The sequence below is a fragment of the Acartia tonsa genome, chromosome 13 (assembly GCF_053477335.1).
Source record: "Acartia tonsa isolate MP-2025a chromosome 13, ASM5347733v1, whole genome shotgun sequence".
NCBI lineage: Eukaryota > Metazoa > Arthropoda > Copepoda > Calanoida > Acartiidae > Acartia > Acartia tonsa.
This window is the reverse complement of record NC_137272.1, coordinates 27618098-27643841: the sequence shown is the minus strand read 5'-3', so window position 1 is coordinate 27643841 and position 25744 is coordinate 27618098. Positions and strand designations below refer to the sequence as shown.

The window sequence follows — 25744 nt, the reverse complement described above, 5'->3', positions numbered from 1 at the left end:
GTAGTTGTGGAGGGGGGGTTTGGGGGTAGATGAAAAATAAAGTGTACTGAAAACATAAGCTGATGTTATTATTAAAAAGTTTAAAAATCGGACCAAAAACACCGAAGATATGGGAAAAGATTTTGAAATCAGCAAAAAGCTACTTGTCCTCTCATCTTTAGACAAAAAATACCTTTGAGGGGATGTAATATTTTTTTGGCGGCAGGTGAAAAAATCTTGTGCAGAATATACACCCCTGAATTATAATTTGGCGTAAAAAACTACATAAAAAAATGTTACATAACATTAAGTTTCCAAAAATGTGATAAACTGTTACCTAATGCTGTATTTATATCTTTTGAAATTATGTTTCTTAATTTAATAATAAAACTGAAATTTTTAACTTTGTAATTCTAACTTACGTTGTGTCATTTAAACTATTTCAGATAAACAAGAACGAAAAATGTGTGTTGGTAGCGGTACCACGGGTGCTACCAACACTGCCCTCAGGTTTAATATAGTTGGCAAATGTTCGACTAGCCGCGCGAGAGCTGCTGATATGGTCCTCCCACACTCTACTGTTCTCACACCAATTTTTATGCCAGTTGGCACACAGGGATCGATACTTAAATAACAACATTATTAAAAAAGTTAGCATTTAAAAGAATAACTTTAAAGGGTTTTCATTTCTTGTCATGGGTAGAATACAAGCTCGATACTTAAATGTTAACAGATATCAACAAACTAGTCTTTCATAAGTAGCTTTGGACCGATACATCATTGTCAATTATGTTAAAACTTAAACCAATAACTTTTAAGTGTTTTTATTTAATCTTCGCTATGACTACAACAATCCATACCAAGTTTGATAATAAAAAGCTAACAAATGTAAACAAACAGCGCCTTGTTTATATAAACTTTGTGTTAGAGGGTAACTTTATTTATACTTGTCTCTCTCTAAAGAGTCCTTCTGTTTACCTTTTTCTAGTGTTAGGTAATCCTCATGTCGTCTTTACTTATTTTTTAAAACAAATGGCACTTAAACAGAATGTAAGTGTAATACGACCCCTAAAAATAATACTGAGATGGCATCGGGTTGTGTATAACAAATTGCTTTTGTATATTGAGAGGAATGCATTAGGAGATGTTTAAGTGAAAATTAAAGATATGTGAGAATAGGGGTTATCCACACACCCCTTCCGCACGCTCATTATTTTCAAGTTATGTCAAATAGGATTGTTTGCTATGTCTAAATCAGGACTATTTCAGGGACAATGGACTGTTTATTACACTAGTCCCCAAAGTTTCATAATTACGGTTTCTTCTTCGTTGGCTATACACATTTGGGGACTTTTACTGAATTTTGATAAGTTGCTTTTATATAGTTGAGTGTTCAAACGTTTCAACCACTAAATTTAATTTACAGAAGGGATAATTTTGTGTGTCATCATTGGTAATGTATAATTATTTCAATTATAATCGGCCATTGCCTTATCCCTTTAGATCCCCTGGACTAATAAATTCATAAATAAAAATTTGTGATATTAAAACTTATTTAAGTATTAAACTTAGGGAACCCTGAAAGGAATCCTTCCACAACAGCTAATAAATTTAGGTTTATTGTATACAAAATAAACAAGAGTAGAATGATGATTTCGGTATTTTGCATTACGAAAAAGTCTAGAAATGTAACAAATTGACTTTTTTGTAGCTTTACAAAGTGTGTCAAAAATCAGCCATGTGACGTCATTAAAAATGAGAAAGAAAGAGGAGAAGTGGGAAAGAAAATTCCTTAAAAAGAGATGGATAATCCGACTTTATTATGAAGTCAAATGGCTGATTTTTGAGAGTCGAGACACTTGTAGAGTTACCTAATTTTAAACGACCAATTAGAAAGAATTGTTGCACAATTTTGTATTCTATTACCATGAAATTATTTAAGAAATTTAATAAGAAAAATATTTTTATGAAATTCTATTGTGTATACTTTATTTTGCCGTAGAAAGTTTATTACTTTGGAACTTTTGCTTACTTTTTTTTATGTAGAACACCATTGATAAGTGAAATGTATTTTTTTTTAACTTACATATAGAATTATGCTAAGAAAATTTTGTATAAATAAATTTCTGAATTAGATTGTAGAATAATACTTGCAAACACATATCATCTGGGAAACAGGCAATTTATCCATCAAACAAAAAACTTTTCTCGTATTCATTCGAATCCGGTGGATAGGAACCGGTTCTCATCCATACGAAAAAACTATGTCTAGCATCGTATTATATACAGTTTTCTACGAATATAGAAATGTACAATCATAAGATTAAAACCAGTTTTTTTAGCCGGTGCCTTCGGCACCACAGGGCTAAAAAAACTAGTTTTAATCTTATAATTGTACATTCTATATCCGCGGAAAGCGGTTTATAATACGATACGAGAAATAACTATTCTCGTATTCATTCGAAACCGATTAATATCCAGTGGATTAGGACGTGACTTCGACATCTCAGTCCTAGATAAAAACTGGGTTTAATCTTATAATTTTACATTTTATATCCGCGAAAAGCTGTTTATAATACGATGCGAGAAATAACTATTAAAACCTTTAATGCAGAGGCGTGCAAAAAGGGGGTGTATGCCACCCCCTCCCCAATGCAAAATTAAGAGGGATTGGATACACGTACCCCCATAGGTGTCTATCCCTCTACACTCCACTTAACCCTCTTAATACACCCAAGGGGGGTGATAGCTCACAGTGCAGCAAAGCTGGACATTTCAAAATTTTTAACCATCGAATTTGAACCTCATCTTTTAATTAATATATAATATAAGCATAATGATGAAACTAGCAGTTGAAATTTTTAGAAAATATCTAAAATTGACTGAGTACCAGCTCGTTGAAGTTGGCTACCTAAACAAGAAATTATCTCAATTCAAGGAATTTAAAAATTTCGACCTTATGTCAATTGAGCAATGTTTTAACATATAAATTAATTTTCTAGTCGCTTTTAATTGTTAAAATAAGTAATGGCAATGTTAGTACTAAATAAAAAACCCGAAAAAGATATATTTTTTGTATCATTATTATGAATTAAAGGCATTTTTTCTAAAATAATTGTTTTTTTCATATGTTTCATTTTTACGTTTATTTTATGTTCTTTAGGTTATTTCTCAAAAAAAGCCGCTTGGGTAACCTTCCCACATACATTTATAATTTAGCAAGGTTATAATAATGATAAAAAAGTGGGTCCAATGTTTACCCAAGAGGCTTTTTTTCGTATATTCACATTTTTATACAGTCCCTACTTAGTGAGAAAGTGTGTAATATTTGACTTTATCAAAGCATTTGTTAATTTATCTTAGCAGTTATATTTAGCGTAGCAAAGGAAAACCAACATAAATAACCCTATTTCTTTATACAAGAGCAATAAAAATACAAAAGGAAATATTTTTGTCCCCTTTATTGAAAGAGAAGGGTAATTAATATTATGCTCACAACGATTTGAAAAAAAAGTTTGGTTTTTCATTATAATAAAATCATTTACAATCCTATTAACGAAGATACTCTTATAATTTTAAATGTCAAATATTTTTCTTAGGTGCTATTTAGGATAGAAAATTGGTCCTTGTTTTAACATTTCCTATAACAATTATATAAGCATCATTTATATATCTCACTTAGTCCGTCAAGAATGCTCAGAGAGTCATGGAAATTTTCTGTGAAAAATAATATTTCCTTGCTTCATTAGATTTGATGTTCTATCATGGACATAAGGGTGAAATTGATCTCTTTAGTATTGTGTGTCACGTATAGATTGTAGAATGTTTTTATGATAAAACCTGGACTCTAACCTTTATGGCGTATTTACACTGTAACTCATTTGTTCGTCTGTTTGTCCAATTCTTTAATATTTTTATTGCTTTCTACATATGGAAATTTTCAATTTTTTATCATTCTAGTCACCTAGAGAAGAGGGAATGCCAAGACTTCTCCTTAGTTTTTGTTTTAAATTTAAAACTTGGGTAAAGAGTTATTTTTTCAAGGACGGTTTATCTTGGTAGGACTAGAGTTAAGCAGTATACACATAATATTTTAAACTTTAGCCTGACATTAAGAAGCTGCATGAGCATTTAGTGATCTCTCTTAATACAGGCAGGCAAACAATTTTTTAACTTATTTATAAAGGGTTGTTAAAATTTAATTTTAGATTTTTAAAAAAACATTTTAATGTATTGCATATTAATTAGCAAGAATGATAAAGTCTATAAGTACCAGACCAATAAAAGAAAGTCATTCCTTGGGAAGTTTAATAATAAATCAACAAGTTTGACACTTTAATATAGAGATTTCTAAACTAATTCTAAGTTATTAAGCATTTACCTAAAGATTTAAAATCTGTCATCAAACAACGAAGTATAATTATTTTACTGCTTATCTTTTAGGGACAGATAGACCTACTGACAACTCCCAGTTGAATAGTTGTGGTACAAACCGTTAGACTAAATAATTATGTTTTAATTTATAGCTAGTATATAGCGACTATGTGGCACTTGAGATATGGGGGGGGGGGTGATGATTTTGACCTATCCCATTTTATATTTTAGTTTTTAAATTTAAAAAGAAATTTTTTTGGGGGGGGATGAGTATTTATTTTCTAGGGGCGATTTCTCTTGTGAGAGTGTTGCCCCCCCCCCCCTCCCCAATAGTTATAAACCTTCCCAGGATCTGTGTGAAGCTACATTGTAAAGGATAATAATATCAGTTCAGCGATTAGCGAGATCCTACAGTACACACTGACGCACACAGATCCTGTTACTTTATTAAAAGGGTAAACTTAAACAAAATTCTATAATTTATTTTAGGCTATGTTTTGATGTTGAAAAAATAATAAAATTCATAATTAAATTAGCTAATTAAAAAATGGATCTACTGTTTTCTCATTGCATTGGCGATTCTAAATTGGTATTCTGCATTGATTTATCCCAAGAATTTATCGATTTATAAAGCTTTTAGTAGACATAGTTAAAATGTCCATAAAAACGTACATTTGCTGCATTGTGGATAGGGTTTAAAGTCTCACCCTTTTAAATGTAAGGGGGATGTTAAAAAATTTGCATGCTGTGCGCGTCAATGATCAATTGGTGGGGGGCACCTAGGGGAAGGGGGGAAGGCAATGTATCCAGCAAAAGTATAGGTAAGTTATACTAGTTTCTGCCTATGATAACTTATTGTTGTGGCAAGTCTTTTTAGATTACAACACTAGTAAACAAAAAAGATATCTTAAAATTATATTTATTTTTTTATCTCCATTATAGAATTATTAACTTTTGGTAGGGAAGGGACAATGGACTATAAATTACACTGGCACCCAAAGTTATTTAGCTGTGTTTTTTTAATCGTTGGCTTAAAAACTTTGGGTACTTTTATCAATTCCAAAACCAGAAGCGAATAAACTAATCAACCAAAACTTTGATTTTGTTCATCATCATTGGGATGTTTATTAATTTATCGACCATTGTCTTATCCCTTAAAATCCCTGAATGAAATGGATAATTGTATTGTGTGCAGACCCGGAGAAGAGGTCCTGAAAGCCAATGGAGGCCTACACAAGTTCATGAATTGGCCACGTTCTTTATTAACTGACTCAGGCAGAGAAAGATATGTTTAGTCATGTAAATTGTTATTCCTTGGACAATAAGGTGATTAAGGGAAGCATCTCTAATAAAAATGTCTTAATTGTAAGTATGTCATTGTCCATATGATGATTCATACCTATATATTAGTCTATATTAAAAAAAGTTCCAGATAGCATACCTACTCTGAACCATCATAAAAAAAAACGGATCTCTAACTCGGATGTAGAAAAAAAATTCTTACAAAAAACAAATGGACAGACAGTTGGACATTTTGGATTTTTAGGGTTGCTATGCTACTAATATATATATATATATATGTATCTGAATCTAATCAGGCGGATTTCAAATGGTATCTCTATGCAAGCTAAGCGAGGTGTCTGAAGAGGGTGTCAATTTCGAGTCCCCGTATGATGGATCCAAATGTATGCTGACACCAGAAAGAAGTATTGAAATACAGCAAGCTATAGGTACAAATTAGGAAATATAGTAGCGCAGCTACTTTGTATAACCTGAGTATGTCCGTCCTATCGAGATTTATCTCAATGTGTTTGCGGACACACCAAAAAGAAGTTTTGAAGTACAGCATACCGGCTGTAATCAACAACTGAAAATGAATTCAAAAAAATATTTGTTAATTTCATCTGATTTTGTCTTGAATTTTTGGGATGGGGGAGGGGGTACTGCTTTGTAGTATTTTAGCTTCGTAGCCAAAAGTTGTTATGGTTTGCTACAATTGGAAAAAAACGTCCTTGTTTTTAGGTGCTGACATAATGATGCAATTGGATGACGTTGTTGACAGTGTTTGTACAGATATAGACAGGGAACAATTCAATATAAACATGCAGTGCATTTTCCAGAATGGCTTCAAAACCAATTAAATATTAATTAAAACCCTTTTTCATTTTAATATCCGCGGAAAGTTGTCTATAATATGATGCGATATATACCTATTTTAATGTTCACTAAGATTAATATTCCCTCTATCTATAACCAGTTTTTATTACGTTGTTCATGATCAATTTTGCAATTCTAAATGTGATGCCCAACCTTTGCTGGGAGCCAAAACATTGGGGTTGTCTGTACATACGGGGCTGCCTTGTACCCAATATAACCTAACCTATCAAAAATATGATCAAAAGTACAAATTCCTCCGTAATTTCAATTAATTTAAATTATATGCATCTATTTGGCACCTTGAGGGAAACCGCTCATTTTTCAGTCTGATATTTTAAACATCAATAAAAAACTTTAATTGTCTGTGCACAGGTTTGAAGAGGCCAGGCATCGAACTGTGCGCTGGTTGGACAGATGTATCGAGGCACACACACATCCAGATAAACAAAACTTGTTTCCAATCGTTCAGGGAATACACATTTTTAATGAAGGCCTTAAAGATTGATATTATGACGTTTTACAGCTCATTTTTTAAGGGTATTATAGAATATTTCTAATGTGGTTGCACTTACTTTTTAAGGCAGTAATTATAGTAATCATAAAATTAAAATATTTCTGAATTATAATTTAAGGATTAGGTATTAAAATAAAATTTTTAATCGGCCATACTAACCTACTCATTTTATTGTAAATATTAGGTATAACCAACAAGTGAAATAAATCTTAAATAATATTGTGGGGCAAATGGAGAGGTCGTAAATTTAATTAACTTTATGTTGCCCCCCAACGACAGCTGAAGATCACGTATAGATTTCGTGATTTTTTCCCGACTTTATTACGTTATTGATATAAGCTGTCTTTATTCATTATTGAGTTGCTATGCTTCTAGATGATACTACCTAATTGTCACATGAATCTTCAAATAGAAAATCTGTATTGATATTGATTAGGGTGGATTAGATGAAACCAAAAGAAAGGATTGTGCAAATCAATTAACTAAGCGCAATGTTCCAGGCAATGGCTTTATAAACAAAAATTTTAGTTTTTAGTAGCGCAGCTTTTTTATACCAAGAGTATATCCGTACGTTCTGTTGTCCGTCTGACGGTTTTTGGAGGAAAACAAATGTGTTTTTGAGCTCTTATTTTGCGGGCTTTTAAACACTAACCCAAAAAATCCTCATTAAATTAGTTTGTTGAATATAAAGCTTGGCACAAGGATACGCAATCGGAGGCTTATCTGGAGGCGAGGACAAGGAAACCTTCTGTAAAATTGTCCGCGTATCCGCAGAAAACCTACCCGAGGATAAACCTAGATATGTTATGGGCGTGGGACATCAGGCAGGCCGAAGGATGTTTGTTAAATGATATATTACTTTTTATTTATCAAAAAGTTAATTATAGAGTAGCTTTGCTGCTAAAATCATAGATAATTGCTTTGTTAAAGAGAATAAAATTATAATGTCACTATTTAACTGTTTATAGACAATTAATTTATTTATCGCATCGTATTAAAATCCGCGTATATTAAAATAAAAAATTATAAGATTAATACCAGTTTTGTTAGACCACAGGAGCTGAACACCGGGCTAACAAAACTGGTATTGATTTTATTATTTTTAATTTGATATTCGTTGAAAATTGTCTGTAATAAGATGCTGTACATGATTTTTCAGTATCGCTGAAAACCGGTTCTAATCCAGTGGATATTGATAGGTTTCGAAGCCATACTGGAAAATAAAATCAATCTTCCATATACACAGAATTTTTATTATTAAACATCACTTTGTTGACCTAAAGGTTGATATGATCGCATGTGTAGCAATGGGCAGCGACATGTTTGACTGTGTCTTTCCGACAAGAACGGCCAGGTTCGGTACAGCATTGGTGTTCGACCATCCTGGTGAATTAATATTGAAAAAGTCGCAATATAAAATGGATTTCCGCCCTATTGATGAGAATTGTCCTTGTTCAACGTGCAAAAATTACACAAGGCATGGTTAAAGGATTTACAGGATAACGGTGATTATGCAACAAAAAAAAAAGTGAGCATAGCGGGAGTACTCCTGTGCTTTTCCTGAAAAAGCCTGTCGAGCACTGACACCCCCACCCATGATTTTTTCACAAATTAAAATACGGACCTAATCTTGCAGTACCCTAATAATGCGAGGCGTACCAAATACACATAAAGTAATATATAAACGAAAATCCCCTTCCCCCCTCTTATTTTCAATTTATTTCATGATTTTGAGGGAGGTTTCTGTGCTCGACTTTTAAACGAGTTGAATGTTAATAAACCTTTTTAAAATGAAGAGTTAAAAGAAATTACCTAATTTTCTTAATTACAAAAACTTTTGATTAAATGTCTGTTTATGAGCCTAGAATTTTTATTTTCTGATCCTTAAATCCCCATCATTACAGAGCATATCTACATACAATTGTTACCAAAGAAGCGTCCGCCTGTCATCTTCTATCCGTTCATAATGTGGCACATCAGGAAAATAAATACTTTAATTTTAACAACTTTAGATTTATTTTTTAATGATTATTAGTCCTTTAATCTATCAATGTATAGTACCTATAATACTATTTTATGGGATAATCTTGAAAAATCTGCAAAACTTAAGAGAAAATCTAAAAGATGGTAAATCCTATTATATAAAGTAATAAGCTTTTTTTTTTGTTTGTAGCGAAGAATCTCGCTAACCGCTGAACCGATAAGGTCCTACTTTTCAGTTAATCGTCTTAAAGGCCCAGGGATGGTTTTAGGCTATTTTGTATATGGGTACAAACACCCTCCCATGAAAATTCGCACCTTTAAAAAATTCCCCCCTCCCCCCGATTTATTTTTACTTTTCTTTTAAAACTAAAATTGAAAGTGGAGGGTTCTACTCCCCACCACTAAAGTTCCCTAGAGGCCTCTAGGGGCGTAGCTGCTAGTTCTTAAATAAAGTAACGGGTTCTGTGTCTGTTTGTGCTTGTCCCTAAGGATCTCGCTAAACGTTATACTCATATGTTTCTCCTTTACACTGTAGCTTCATATAGGTCATTGAAAGGCCTTTTTAAAACTATTTTGGGGGAGGGTACCGAACCACACCCCACTATGAGAAATCGCCCACAGAAGAAAAACCTTTTTCTTTTATATTGAATTTGGAAAGGGCGACTTTGAATTAGTTATTCAATCGTTTCATAGTTATGTAATAAGAAGAACAAAAGCTAAAGTATAGTATTTTTTAAAAACTAGCTGAGACTTATGAAAGAAGCAAGGGATTCAATTATAGAAGACAGGTTTCCAGAATATGTGGCTCAGTTTATGCTCAGGGATAATGTGCAACTTTTCTTCAGGGATATACAAAGATAAGACAATGGCCGATAAATTGATATACATCCCAGGGAGTAAGGGAGGGGACAATGGATCGGATATTCAATTTTTAGGAGTCTCAGACTTTGGGGACTGGCTTAAAGGGAACATGCAAGAATTTAGCAGTTTCTAACCAATCTTGGGGACCAATTATGAATGACGTCACGCAAAATCATGCATAATCTCGCGGCAAACTAGCGCGTCAACAAAAAGATAAACAATAACAAGCAGACAGAATATTTTGATTTTGAAAATTATTTTGTAAATTGAATCATTACATTTTTTATATCTAATTCTTGTTTAATGTTAATTCATTCCGATTAGTGCGTTCTAGAAAGAAATTATATTAAGATTATTAGTTATTATGAGCAAAGCCTTCCTATAATTAGGTCCCGCACATTTGTACGTCCGTAACGGTTAGCTCTTTTCGTTACTTTAGACATGTTAGATGTTTCTTATTGATTTAATGTAAAGGCAAAAGTTTTTTGTCTTTAGCTTAATATTTATGTAATTAATGATCCGATTAATTTCAAAATTTTAGGGAAAATTCACGAAGTCCTGAGTTGTTCAAGGTTTGTTTATCATTAAAATCTCAAGATGGTGTTATTTTATTTTTCTGTCCTGGATGCTAGGAGCGCAGCTACCAGTTATCCTAAGATATGTTACTTAAACCTTAAGATCTTTAAAATTAAGATGTACTTATATTCTCAACTATTTTATTTATGTAGTATGAAATTTTGACGCAAGGTATCTCATTTTTATTTCGTTAAATGAAATAACTTGAGTTAAAAGTTCTGTAGGAAGGAAATTGTTTTAGCAAGTTTTGTAATATAAGGGGGGGGGGGGAAGTTTTGCCACTTTCGCGTAATCCGTGATTATTAGGCTAGGTATTGATGTGAGACTATAGGTTATTTGGGATAAAAGTTTACTTTTGGGTAGTACTTCACGTATATTTAATCATTTTTTGGATAGGTCTCCAGGTTCAGGTGCTGCAGGCTGGAAAGTGGTTTCTGGACAGGTAAAAAAAATTTAAAATTTTTGTTTGAAGAGTTAGAGATCAAATTATGAAACAAAATATGCATCTTTATGGATATTATTGACATGTAAGAAGAAAAAATTGAAATCGGCCTCCAGGTTCAGGTGCTGCAGGCCTCCAGGTCAACTCTGGACAGGTAAAAATCAAATTTTTTATTTGAAGAGTTAGAGGTCAACTTATAAAACAGAATATGCATCTTTTTTTATATTATTGACATTTTTGAAGAAAAAATTAAAATCGGCCTCCAGGTTCAAGTGCTGCAGGCCTCCAGGTCCACTCTGGACAGGTAAAAAAACAAGTTTTTTATTTGAAGAGTTAGAGGTCAACTTATAAAACAGAATATGCATATTTTTTAATATTATTGACATATTTGAAGAAAAAATTAAAATCGGCCTCCAGGTTTAGGTGCTGCAGGCATCCAGGTCCAATCTGGAAAGGTAAAAAATAAAAAAAAATTTTATTTAAAGAGTTAGAGGTCAACTTATAAAACAGAATATGCATATTTTTTGATATTATTGACATATTTGAAGAAAACATTAAAATCGGCCTCCAGGTTCAGGTGCTGCTAGCCTCCAGGTCCACTCTGAACAGGTAAAAAAATATTTTTTTTTATTTGAAGAGTTAGAGGTCAACTTATAAAACAGAATATGCATCTTTTTTTGTATTATTGACATTTTTGAATAAAAAAATTAAAATCAGCCCTCAGGTTCAGGTGCTGCAGGCCTCCAGGTCCACTCTGGACAGGTAAAAAATCAAATTTTTTATTTGAAGAGTTAGAGGACAACTTAAAAAACAGAATATGCATCTTTTTTGATGTTATTGACATGTTTGAAGAAAAAATTAAAATCGGCCTAAAGGTTCAGGTGCTGTAGGCCTCTAGGTCCACTCTGGAAAGGTAAAAAATAAAATAAAAATTATTTGAAGAGTTAGAGGTCAACTTATAAAACAGAATATGCTTCTTTTTTTATATTATGGACATATTTGAAGAAAAAATTAAAATCGGACTCAGATCCTGCAGGCCTCCAGGTCCACTCTGGACAGGTATAAATTAAGTCTTTTTATCTGGAAAGTTACAGGTCAACTTATAAAACAAAATATGCATTGTTTTGGATATATTAAATATACTTGAAGATAAAATTAAAATCGGCCTTCAAGTTTAGGTGCTGCAGGCTTTCATTTTCAGGTATTTTTGCTTTTTTCCTGTTTTAAAACATGGTAGGTAGGTATCATACATTTTTACTTTTTTATATGGACAGTGACACTTTTACCTGGATCCTGGTGAACGCTGGTTGTTGCCGGCCAGGTGAATATCTCAAATGGTTATTTTGGAATTTAGAAGAAAGATTTCGAAATAGAATAAGTTTAAAACTTAAAATATAATAATATAGTGAAATTAAAGGACCTGGAGCCTGTCTGGACACACATTTTGAGGCCTTAAATGATTAATTTTACTATATTATCTTATTTTAACCATTTTTTAAATACATACCTTTCCTCTAAATTCAAAAATTACCTGGATATTTACCTGGCCAATGGCCAACAGCGGTCACTGGGATCCATCAAAAAATTTCAATGAATATGATAACTACCATATACAATAGAAAAAAAAGTAGGGGGGAAATCAAATAAATAGGAAATATACCTGAAAATAGTCTCTAAAGTTCACCTGGAAGCCTGCAGCACCTAAACCTGGGCGCCAATTTTATCTAAAAAGAAGCTAATGTTGTTTTAAAAACTGAACTCTAACTCTTCAAATAAAAAATTTGATTGTTTTACCTGCCCAGAGTGCACCTGAAGGCCTGCAGCACGTGAACCTGGAGGCAAATTTTAATTTTTTCTTCAAATATGTCAATAATAACAAAAAAATGCATATTCTGTTTTATAAGTTGACCTCTAACTCTTCAAATAAATTTTTTTATTTTTTTACCCGTCCTGAGTTGACCTGGAGGCCTGCAGCACCTGAACCTGGAGGCCGATTTTAATTTTTTCTTCAAATATGTCCATAATATAAAAAAATATGCATATTCTGTTTTATAAGTTGACCTCTAACTCTTCAAATAAAAAATTTGATTTTTTACCTGTCCAGAGTGGACCTGGAGGCCTGCACCACCTGAACCTGGAGGTCGATTTTAATTTTTTCTTCTTATATGTCAATAATATCAAAAAAGATGCATATTCTGTTTTATAAGTTGACCTCTAACTCTTCAAATAAAAAACTTTTTTTTTACCTGTCCAGAGTGGACCTGGAGGCCTGCAGCACCTAAACCTGGAGGCCGATTTTAATTTTTTCTTTAAATATGTCAATGATATAAAAAAATATGCATATTCTGTTTAATAAGTTGACCTCTAACTCTTCAAATAAAAAAAAACTTGTTTTTTTACCTGTCCAGAGTGGACCTGGAGGCCTGCAGCACTTGAACCTGGAGGCCGATTTTAATTTTTTCTTCTGATATTTCAATAATATCCATAAAAATGCATATTCTGTTTAATAAGTAGACCTCTAACTCTTCAAATAAAAAAACTTGTTTTTTTTTACCTGTCCAGAGTGGACCTGGAGGCCTGCAGCACTTGAACCTTTAGGCCGATTTAAATTTTTTCTTCAAATATGTCAATAATATAAAAAAATATGCATATTTTGTTTTATAAGTTGACCTCTAACTCTTCAAATAAAAAACTTGTTTTTTTACCTGTCCAGAGTGGACCTGGAGGCCTGCAGCACTTGAACCTGGAGGCCGATTTCAATTTTTTCTTCTTATATGTCAATAATATCCATAAAGATGCATATTTTGTTTAATAATTTGATCTCTAACTCTTCAAACAAAAATTTTAAATTTTTTTTACCTGTCCAGAAACCACCTTCCAGCCTGCAGCACCTGAACCTGGAGACCTATCCAAAAAATGATTAAATATACGTGAAGTACTACCCAAAAGTAAACTTTTATCCCAAATAACCTATAGTCTCACATCAATACCTAGCCTAATAATCACGGATTACGCGAAAGTGGCAAAACTTCCCCCCCCCCCCCCCCTTATTTAAAGGCTTTTTCATGTCTAAGCTTTTTAATAAATACAATAAAAAAATTTGGGTAAAAGAAGTTGTAAAAGTAAAATGGTACGTTTCCTTAATTTTCCGAAGTTTAAATAATAACAATTATGGAAATGAATTGTAAACAAGGGTTTTGATCTCTAGAATCAAAGGCTTGTAGTAAAGCATCAGTTTAAGGATGGTGCATTTCGAATTAAAAACAATTCAAAAAGTCAAAAATTTCCACTAAAGGTTGCTATATTGCAAATACTTGTTTTATCTGGAAATATCTGGGTTTTCAACCTTAAAGGGTCACAACTATAAAATTGAATTAACTGCCCATTGTCCCCTCCCTTACTCCCTGTATACATCCCCAAAAATGATACACAAGATTACTCCTTCTGTAGATTACGATTGGTGGTTAAAACGTTTTTAATGAACCAACCAATCAAAATTCATCAATAGTCTCAATGAATAAGGAAACGTTATTATAAAACTCTGGGGACTTATGTAATAAACAGCCCAATGACCCCTCCCTCCCTACATTTCTTGCATTTAAGCGGAATAGAAAAATAAAAACTTTAGCCCTAGAGTGTTGTTATGCCTAATCGTCCTAATTGAGAAAATTTCCACATTATTGTAAATACTGCAGGTTATTTCCCGAAAAAGATTATCCTGACTGGGCAGAAAAAGCTTTTAATAGTGTGGGCATTTCTTTGACAAAATAGATGTAGTTTTTAACTATTTTTATTGTGATAATGTCTAGGGATCTAAATACAATGGAGGATAAAGGGAGAGGTCATTTTCTAGTAAATCCCGTAAAGGTGTGTGTTATAAGGCCTAAAAATAGTAGTAGAACGATAAGGTGCTCTATATATTTGTATTTCCTATTGAATAGAACAATAGGGAAGAAATTTTTTTTTTTTTTTTTGATAACCGTACCTGGAATATCTGAAATTTCTATCAAACGCTTTGTTTGGCTCAAACTGACACAAATAAAAAAAAATATAATTATAATAAATCAACCTGTAAAGAATGACTTCTTCCTTTGTTTAATGGTATAGATTGTTCTTAACCTTTACCTTGTACCTATAGAAAACATTATTATTATAATTATATTTTTTTTTAATTTTTTTTTAATTTTTGTCAGTTTGAGCCAAACAAAGCGTTTGATAGAAATTTCGTATTTTTTTTAGATAATGCAGGTACGGTTATCAAAAAAAAAAAAAAAATTTCTCTATTGTTCTATTCAATAGGGAATACATATATCTAGAGCACCTTATCGTTCTACTACTATTTTTAGGCCTTATAACACACACCTTTACGGGATTTACTAGAAAATGACCTCTCCCTTTATTTACACCCTAAATTAAAATAAACTAAACTACCCCTTCTGCAGATTTAGATTATTCATTGAAAAGTTTTGAAATCTAGTTTTAACAAACAAATCAATATCTTTAAAAAGTCCCCAAAGTATTTTGATCAACGAATGAGAGAACATGCTCATAAAACTTTGGATACCAGTATAATTTACAGTCCATTGTCTACGCCCTCCCTGGATAATGCCTTCCTTTTATTTGCTGTATTTTTTAAAAGGGCATTTTTTATTTTTTACATTTTTTTCAGATAAAAATGCGGCGAGTTTACTTAAATTTACTCTGTCCTGTTTGGAACTCGAGATTGAGCAATAACTTTATACCTAGGATTGTTTGTGTTTAAATATGTTGCTCGCTCCCCATTTTTTATTTTATTTTTTTTAATAATTTTTTTTTTTTTGGGGGGGGATTCATTTTTCTTGAGGCGATTTATCTTGGGTGGTTGGTGGTACCCTCCCCCAAAATAGTTTTAAACCTTCCCAGGACCTATGAAAAGATGCCTGTAAAGAAGAACCATATCGGTTAGTCGGATAGCGAGATCCTTTTGTGCAGACAGACACATACATACAGACAAAGATCATGTTACTCTACTATTATAAGGGTTGTATCTACCTATCTAAATAGTATTTTTTATAATTTGTCACAAAATCATATTTAACACAAGAATATAAAAAAGGCTGAGCTTACAATTTGCACGGTCTCTACAGCTGTCTAGTGTACACAATCAGCTGATGCCACAGAAACCGGTTATCACAATTCCTGTTCCAGGTAATTCTATCTAAAACTTGTTTTAAATCTAATCGATAATATGCGCTTTCTTAATTTTTTTCTTTTTTTCTGATGGGTAGGGGTGTCCCATTCACAAGAAAATAGCTTAAAACCACCGCAGGACCAATAGCTATATTCCCTGAAGTGTAGAGCCCAATCTGATTAACAGATACCTAGTTCTTAGGCTTCAGACGGACGGACGGGAAAGACATCGTTCTACTTTGTAATATAGATTATATAAATGTATATTGTATATATTCTTGATTTACAAAATTGTCTTCACATTGTCTTTAAAAATGTTTAATTGTAGTTGAGAAAAGAGCATTAAAGAGACATCAAAATATACGAAAACTTGCCAAAGAACAAGACAAAATAAGATTAAAGGACAAACCGTTAGTTATTGCTTGTAAGGTAAGTCAAATTTGTATTTTCATATCTTTTTGCTTTCAGGGTCGGTCCTTACGTTTAGTTAACATGACATTATTTACTTATTTTTGTTGGTTGCTTCTATTATACTTGCATTTTACTTACCTACATTTTTTTAATTTTAAATAAATTGCTTATCAAACTTAAACTTCTTAAGTAGCAAAATGAAGCTTGACCTAGAAAGAGAACATTCCTACCTTATAGTATAATATAGACTAGCGGCTACGCCTCTAGGGGCACTTGAAGATGGGGGGAGTCGACCCTTTACTTATCATATCGGACCATCGGTTAGCGAAATCCTTCGATACACATAAAAGAAAGACCTATAGACAATAATCCTGTTGCTTTTATATAAGGATATACATTTCTTTAAATTTTAGAGGTCAGAATTAAATCACAAACTGGGTCAGACCTATGGAAAGCTTGATGCTGTACATCTGGCTAGTCAAGGATGGAAAAACAGGAATATTATTCATTTATCCATTTCAAGAAGTGTAATCTAGCTTGTACGTGTACAATGCAAAGGGTTGATGTGCCAATATTGTTCATGAATCCATTAATAATCTTCTAATAAAGAAACAGTCTAGCTTTCAGGACTTTATAGTCAATTCCAATAAAAGCATATTGATAAGGGGCGTTGGGGCGGGGGAGGGGGGCGGATGTGCCACTTTTTGAAACAAAGACTTATTACAGTCTCGAGGTTTGAAATATCAATTTCTTTTAATATGTACAAGCCATGAAAGATATATATATTTGCTTACCCCGTAAATAGTCTGAAGTTATTGGTTGAAAAGTTTAGTCACTATTATTTTGGTACCAACAATTTGCAAACAATGCAAAAATTGGTTATAAAACTTTTGGTATTAGTGCAATTACAGACCAATGTCCCCTCCCTTCTTCGTACAATGTAGAACTATGAAGTAAAGATGGCGGAACCATGGTTCAATATTGTCTGTAAACATTAAAATCTGAAAATATAGTACCTAACATTTAAAAGAATAATACATTTACCAGGAAATCATATGATGATTATTTCACAATAAACGGTTTTCAGTCGATAAAAGCCAAATATTTTATGAAAGATAACGAGACACGACCAAAATTTAGCCAGCTTCAATATTTGGACCCTGCACTAGGAAAGTTTTTAAGATAATTTTAACTTTACAATACTAGATTATCACATTTCCCTCAAAGTGCCTAGCAAGCACAGAACTCACCCCTTATATTAAGAATAAATAAAAAAGAAGAGGAAAGGTTTTTTCTTTACTAGCCCCAACAGTAAAAAACAAACACACGAAAAACTAACGTACCCCTTATTTCAAAAATATTTCACTTTGAGGTAAAATCGTCCTAGCGATTTTAAACCTTGCACAAGAGTAGGTATATTTAATTTTTAAAAACTTGTATGTAACAGTGGCTGCGTTAAAGAGTTGTGGATTTGAAGAGCTAACAAATATTCAGGCAGAATCTTTACCAACAATACTGGAAGACAAGGTAAACTTTATTATAGAGCAGCTTTGCAACCAGTCTCACCACTGATGGTCCTAAGACAAAGATGAGCTTTTATGGTATTACAAAAACGCATAAAGACAAAGGGATCTTAAGGGATAAGACAATGAACGATAAATTAATAAACTTCGCAAATGATGATAAACAGAATTTCTCCTTGTATAGATTAAAATTGAGGTTTAGACACTAGTAGTTTAAGACCAAGTACCCAAAAGTACTTATTGTAATGTTTTTTTTGTCCATCCACTTTTTGGGTAATTTACAGAATGCCTCTATTAAACTTTGCTTTGAATCCTATTCCATAAAGAGGCAAGATTTCTGTTAAGATTTCGCTATCCACTAAACCGATTAAGATCCTTAATTAAGAAATTCTTCTCATAGGTCCCAGGATGGTTTTAGGCTTTTTGATAATAGACAATTTTTTTGTTCTCTTCCTCCCAGGGTTTCGGATCCGGATCTGGATCCGGATCCGGATCCGCAAGGATCCGCATATTTTTGAGTCCAAGGATCCGGATCCGGATCCGCAAAAAAATGCGGATCCGGATCCTTAGACTCCAAAAAATGCGGAAAAAATGGAAAAATCTACCTAAATTTATATAAAATCTCAGACATTCTCTTGGTGAGAGCCAATCTTCAAGGTTTAGGTTCAGACTTGAAAATTAAAAGTATTTTTGACTTCGAATTAAAGAATAATTTTTTTTTGAAAAATTTGGTGATTTTATTTTTATTGTCAAAGATCCGGATCCGGATCCAGTAGGATCCGGATCCGCATCCGGATCCGGATCCGCACTGACCAAATTTTGAGGATCCGGATCCGCATAAAATCAATGCGGATCCGAAACCCTGCTTCCTCCCTTTCAAAGACAGATCCCCTAAAAATGGTATGGGTTCAGCTGATATCATTATAATTCAGGAAAGTCATTCCTTGCTTGCTGCAGAAACTGGAAATGGAAAAACTTTGTGTTTTTTGCTTCCAATACTACAGAACATTATCAGACTTAAAGGTTCCGTAAGGTAATCATTATTAGCAGAGCAACTACACTTGATTATGGTATGTCCGTTTAGTTGTCCGACGTTCACTCAAAAATTGTCAAGAATTAGGTCAATGCTCTCATTTTCTCACCAATACTCAAGCATAAATTTTGTATGTACAAATAGTTACAAAATTCAATTATTAAATATAATTTGGGCTTTTATACATATTAATGTCATTTTAATCTAATTTGTTTTGGTGCGCTACTAAAATAAAAAAATTATCCTTGAAATTTTTATCAATTGATCTTTAAAACTTTGAATTTTAAAAATGAATATTTCAAGTGTCGAAGTCAACAATCGTCCAAATCGATCCCCATTGGCTGTTGTTGTGGCGCCCTCACGAGAACTGGCCAATCAGATTGAAGGTGTGGCGAGACATCTGGCGGAACAATTAGGAGTTAAAGTTGAATTGTTTCTTGGCGGGAGTGCGCTTAAACTGCCCAGTGATCAAAAGCATGGACAGGTAATCCTTTAAGAACAGGATGTCTATAAGTATGTATGTGTCTGTCTGTTGTCAGAAGGATATCGCTAACCATTATCGTTCACCTTCACAATATAGCTTCTTTTTTCTTTTTTGTCCTAAGAAGGTTCATAACTATTTTGGGGTAGGGTACCCTTCCGAAAGAAATAAATCATATAAAAAAAAATTAAAATTATAAGGGGATGGAAGGTACCCTCCCCAAAATAGCTAATAAAACTTCCCAGGATCTATGTAACGCTCTACTGTAAGGAGAACCACTGCGGTTTGTAAGATCTTTCGGTACAGACAGACAGACAAACATGCAGAGACAGATATTTTAGTTTAGGGCTATCAAGCGTCATTTGACAACTCTCACAAACACTAATCATTTTCAGGGAGGGAGGGGAGTCAGGACATTAAGCTGTTTATACACTAGTCCCCAAAGTTTTATAATAACGTTTTCTCTGTTGTTGATTAACAAGTTTGGAGACTTTATTGAATTTTGGTTGATTGGTTCATTAAAGTTCAAATGTTTTAACTACTAATTGTAATATATAGAATGGGTAATTTTGTATTTCATTATTGGAGATGTACATTAATTTATTGCCCATTGTCTTATCCCTTTAAATTCCTGAATCATTCTATGTTTTCAAAGGTTGACCTAGCCGTTGGAAGCTTTGGTGGGCTGGTAAAGCTTTTTGGCACTGGATATCTCAAGAGAAAATATGTCACTGAAATAGCTCTGGATGAAGTTGATACTCTTCTTGATGATACCTTTAAGGTATGTTAAGGATTTTGATTTTTTAAAGTAAAGATATATTGATAAAATTGGTTACACTTTTTACCTCATTAAAGAATCTACAATCTCAAATCCCAGTGCCGTAACTATTTTTGTCAGTGTTTAATTGTTTTTCCCAATTATATTTTGGCTCGGTCCTTTTTTTATCTGTCATAAGAAAAGCATAACTCCTATTTTCAGGACAGTCTTTTACAGTTTCTGAAACGATTTGGACGTTCTGGATTAAGTCTTATGACAGGTTAGTAAGATAACTGCTTGAACTGTATTCTTTAAAAACTTAAGAAATACAAATTATTTGATAATAAAATATGAATGACTTCATAATAAAATGATTGTACGATTGTAATTGTTAAGAGTTGCTTTTTACTTTCCACTTGTGGCTTCGCCCCTTAATGGCATCTAGGAGCTATGCTGTAAAGGAGAACCATATCGGTTCAGCGATTAGCGTGATCCTTCGGGACAGAGAAACCGACACTGATCCTGTAACTATAATAAAAGGATGATTTATAATTTTTAATAGGTAATATATGTGCCATAAAAAATTAAAATAAATTATATTTAGGAACAAGATTGTTAATGGCTGGCGCAACTTTTCCAACTAATTTTGATAATTATATGAGGTAATATACCTATAAATTGTCATTTTATCCATCTGGATGTCTTAACCTATTTTAAATGTGAAATTTTAGTTTGATTTTTAGTTCATGCGTAATCAAAATTTTGGCCTAAAAAATTGGGTTTTGTTGAATCTTAATTGTTTGGTTCAGACTTTTCAACCAACAATTTATTTTTAGTCTACAGAAAGGAATATTTTGTTTATCACAAATGAGGAAGTAAATCAATTTATCGGTCATTGTCTTATCCCTTTAGATTCCAGATTATATGAAGAAAAAAAATATTTTTAGTTCTATTGTTGAACTGGAGAATATAAACAAGTTTTCCACAAATCAAATTCATAAAGTTCTCTATCACCTACCTCAAAAATTTATCAGGTAAAATCATTTAAGACTGAAGACTATTAGGTTATAGTCCCTTTCGTGGCAACGCCGCAGGGGTAGAAATAGGAGAAAAACTACTGTTAAAATATTATGAAACGCCCATTTAGAGGCGTTGCCACGAAAGGGACTACACCCGACTATTGTTGTAAGTATGGTGGTTTAAGTAAGGATAACTATTTCTCGTATTTATTCGAATCCGATGGATAAGAACCGGTTCTCATCCATACGAAAAAACTATGTCTAGCATCGTATTCTACGAATATAAAAAATGTACCTCGGGGCTAAAAAAAACTGGTTTTAATCTTATAATTGTACATTTGCAATCCCTATTAATTTTTTATATGCTAACTCTAGTAACAACTGTTGAATAAATCTTAATATATATGAAAATTATTATATAGGGTTAGTTCTGGAAGAAAATTGAAAAACTTCACGGATATTCTTGAAAAAAGCACGGCAAACAAAAATAAGAAAATCCTTGTATTTTGCAACAAGGTAATGTTGAATTTTCATTTTAATAAACAAAAAATGATTACATCCATAATGGCGAAAATTAGAGATCAATAATTGTCAAAAGTAACTTGCATGACAAATGAAAATTATAATTATACAGTTGGTTGCACCCCTGTTATCTAGGGACTCTGGAAGGATGGTAGAACATTGCAAAAAAATAGCTTAAAACCATTCAGTCTTTTTTTTCATTCCTGGATCCAAATAATACTTCTGAAATGGATAGCTCAACCGGTTCAGTGGTTACCGAATATAAACTGAAAAGACAAAAAACTTAACACTTCATAAAATAGGTAGTAAAAAGGACATACTAAAAGATAGGGATTCTAAGTTTATTGGAATTTTCTGTAGAAATACCTAAAGGGTTTACAAAAAAATGCTGACATTTTTGAAATTTAAATTGCGCGGCTTGTGTTAATAGTAGAAAAATACTACGCATACCGTTAGAACCGCTACGAAGTCTATTTTTAGGAAATATAAGAACGATTCCTGTGCTACGCATAGTTTAGGAGCTACGTGTTAAAATGTCCCAACTGACTTAAAACTTGACTTGTGAGTAAATTTTGGGACATTTTACCATCTGGCTCCTAGATTTTTTGTAGCACAGTAACCGTTCTTATATTTCCAAAAAAAATACAGTTCATAGCGGTTCTAACGGTATGCGTAACAGTTTTCTACTATTAACACAAGCCGCGCAATTTGAAATTAAAAATGTAGGCATCTCTGTTTGCAAAATATCTTCTCTAATTTTTAGTTATATTTTAAAATTTACTCGCAAGTCAAGTTTTACATCAGTTGGGACATTTTATCATGTAGCTCCGTAACTATACGTAGCAGAGGAATCGTTCTTATATTTCCAAAAAATAGACTTCTTAGAAGTTCTAACGGTATGCGTAACATTTTTCTACTATTAACACAAGCAGCGCAATTTTATTTTTAAAAATGTCCGCTTTTTTTGCACACCCTTTAACTATTATAACAATCTATAATCCCTATTGATTAAAATATATTTACAGACTACGACAGCTGAATTTCTAAATCATCATTTACGAGAGAATAATTTCAAGAGTGTTAATTTTAATCATAATGTGCCTCCAACCAAAAGAGCTGTCAACTACAGAGAATTTGCTTGCGGAGAGGTCAGTATTTTGATAATGTTGCTTTCGCACTAAATACTTGTTGAGCAGTGATAACCCCCCCCCCCCCTCTCCCTTTATTATATAATAAAATAAATTAATAAATTGAAAATATGGGGAGGGTATTAAACTTTAAGTCTCAGTTAAAATTATTTATAAAGTATTTCCCTATCACAATGACCTTGTGCCGACTATCAATTGGGTCTTTGAAAATCAACCAATTGTGTCGAAAAAATTAACTTAGTCAAGGAGCAGAAAACAATTTACCAGCGGACGAAAAAGGTAATTTGAAAAGAGGGGGGGGAGGTAGTTATCCGTATATACATATATACTATAGATCTGTTATCCTTCCGACTAATTCATACACTCCTCATGTAGAGTAGTTTCACTTTCAATGTCAATATTAATGAAAATCTTATAATTTTAGACAAATATCATGATTGCAACTGATTTGGCCTCTAGAGGATTAGATACTACTATGGTAAGTTTTTTTTGGATGGAGGATGGGGGGGGGGGGGGAATTACAAATCGAAATGTATTGTACAACGAGTTGAGATTATAAATCATCATCAAATGGTTTAACACTGTACTTATACGATGAAAAATGTACATATATTAAGCAAAGGGGGTTTTTAATTGTAATAGTGAAAACAGCTTAATTAAAGTACTTTTGGATCTTTGAACTCAACAAAACATTTAACGATATTTCGTCAAAAAATTCTTAATGCTTTCCTATAAAACAACGGTTAAACTTATTTTTATTTATTTCTTAAATTAAGTATTTTCACAAAAAAAAAAATACCTATATGCACTGCGGGAAGGTGCTTAAAGTCACCTATTCCTACTAAATTGCTGTTTTCCTTACAGGTTCAACATGTGATCAACTACGATTTCCCGCTGAATGTCGCCGACTATATCCATCGCGTGGGGCGGGTAGGACGTGTTGGGTCATGTGGCGGGGGTCACGTGACGTCACTGGTCGACACGCCCTTGGGAGTGGATGTTCTTCAGCGCATTGAGATGGCTGTTAGGTAAATTATGCAAAAAATTGTTTATTCATTTATTGACGACTTTTCATAATAAAATGATTCAGTAGAGAAATGAAAAATGTGAATTTAAATTTTTTTGTTGGTCGTATTAGACGTAACTTCTAATGGGTTTTAAATCAATTTGAAAGTATTATAGTTAAGCAATAAGCATCTACCGAAGACAACTGATAATTTATGTTTGATTCCTTGCAGAATAGGTTCTGGTTTAATACACGATTGTTCTCTATTTGTGTCATGTCAAGTTGTTTTGATTGCTTTAGTGGAATATATAATACCTGTGGTTTATTCTCTGTCTAATCATTACGTTATGAATTATATCCAAGTCTTTTGTTAAAGCACTTAAGATTTGTATTGCCCATCCCAAGAACGAATCCAATAATCCTCAAGCTCCTCTTCCTATTGCTCCATGTAAAAATGTTTTATACCTGAACAGGTATTTCATTTAATTGGTACTATGTCAAACCCTAGACACGTCAAATAGTTCACAGACAAACCCTCGAAACAACATATTCCAGATAATTATCTTTTATTTTCAGGAAAGACAAGGAGATAGTAAATGTAAACAATAACATAATCAGAATTATTAAACACAGAGCCTCGAAGAAGGAGGAACAAGAATTTGATTAACATTGTTTTCCTACCTTTGTTTATTATCAACCTTGTTTTTAAAATTATTTATTAATAAATAAAAAAGTCCAGAGTACCTTAAGTTTTTTTGGGGTATAGTCCCTTTCGTGGCAACGCCTCCTAAGGGGCGTTTTGTCGAATTTTCACAGTAGCTTTTCCCTTATTTCTATTCCTTGCGTGGGCTCTAACCTTAACTATTGCCTAATCTTTCAAAAACTACTGTGAAAACACGACTAAACGCCCATTAAGAGGCGTTGCCACGAGAGGGACTATACCCGTTTTTAAGAACAAATTTTGACTTATTTTTGTCATAGCATTTCTTTGTTTTTATGATTATTAAATTGGGGGTGGAACTTCTCCATAGTATTACCATTTTAATTTCTTGTTTAAATGAAAATTACCAATTTGATACCAACTTTAAGCGAGAAGCTTAGGTAATATTTAAAAAAATCAAAGTTATTAAATTATTATAAAGATATAATTTGTAATATTAAATTTGTTGCAATTTCAGAATAAAATGGTGATAATGCTAAATAAAGTGTTTTTATGTTAGATAGGGATTTATATAAGTTCATAGTGACTATTAACAATTTTCATACTCATTTTATTTTATTTTAAAATTGTTCATTTGTAATACATATCATCTTCATATAAAGTAACTGGATGTCTAACCGTCCGTCTGTCTGTCTGTGTACAACGTTCAAGAACTTTGTGCACTTGAATTAAATCTTGCGTTTGTTGGATCAAAGTCTATTTAAATCTGCAGAAGGGGTAATATTGTTGATCAACATATACGTCTAGTTATAGTCTATTGTCCTATACATCCATTCTTTACTAAATATTAAACAGCCCTGCAAATATTACTTTTAATGTAAATCTTTATTTTCTTAACAAAACAAGGATGACAACATTCATAAAAGCGAAGCATAAATAATCAGAATGACAGGATGCTTGATATGGACAATCAACTCACATTTTAAGAGTTGATCATAGAGATGCTCCATCTTTAACATTATACCTATGTTCCCAGGAATCTATTTTCCAAAATCAAAATGAATAGATTGACAAGGTTTATTTTAAAAAAGTATATATTTTTATAGCAAAATATCATATTTAATGTAA

The 25744-nt window shown here is 32.6% G+C and overlaps 2 protein-coding genes across 2 annotated transcripts; both read left to right on the top strand.

The window, feature by feature from the left end:
* Positions 1-18: 18 nt before the first annotated feature.
* On the top strand, positions 19-15017 carry Tgt (tRNA-guanine transglycosylase). The gene is made up of 13 exons (XM_080145281.1): positions 19-593; positions 1550-1594; positions 2115-2157; positions 5549-5628; positions 5952-6083; positions 6376-6437; positions 6884-6981; positions 7463-7524; positions 7727-7848; positions 8308-8501; positions 8929-9004; positions 9752-9823; positions 14577-15017. The coding sequence occupies exons 1-13, from the start codon at positions 443-445 to the stop codon at positions 14655-14657; spliced, it is 1218 nt and encodes a 405-aa protein (XP_080001407.1). The 5' UTR covers positions 19-442; the 3' UTR covers positions 14658-15017.
* A 270-nt stretch (positions 15018-15287) lies between these two features.
* Positions 15288-25160, top strand: Dbp21E2 (putative ATP-dependent RNA helicase Dbp21E2). Its single transcript, XM_080180968.1, has 18 exons — positions 15288-15633; positions 15983-16073; positions 16384-16484; positions 16880-16965; positions 17517-17639; positions 17744-17753; positions 17880-17993; positions 18922-19022; positions 19326-19506; positions 20159-20284; positions 20483-20540; positions 20865-20922; positions 21208-21294; positions 21702-21795; positions 22827-22949; positions 23374-23427; positions 23814-23977; positions 24532-25160. Exons 1-18 carry the CDS (start codon positions 15562-15564, stop codon positions 24620-24622), a joined length of 1734 nt encoding a protein of 577 aa, XP_080037094.1. The 5' UTR covers positions 15288-15561; the 3' UTR covers positions 24623-25160.
* Positions 25161-25744: the final 584 nt, after the last annotated feature.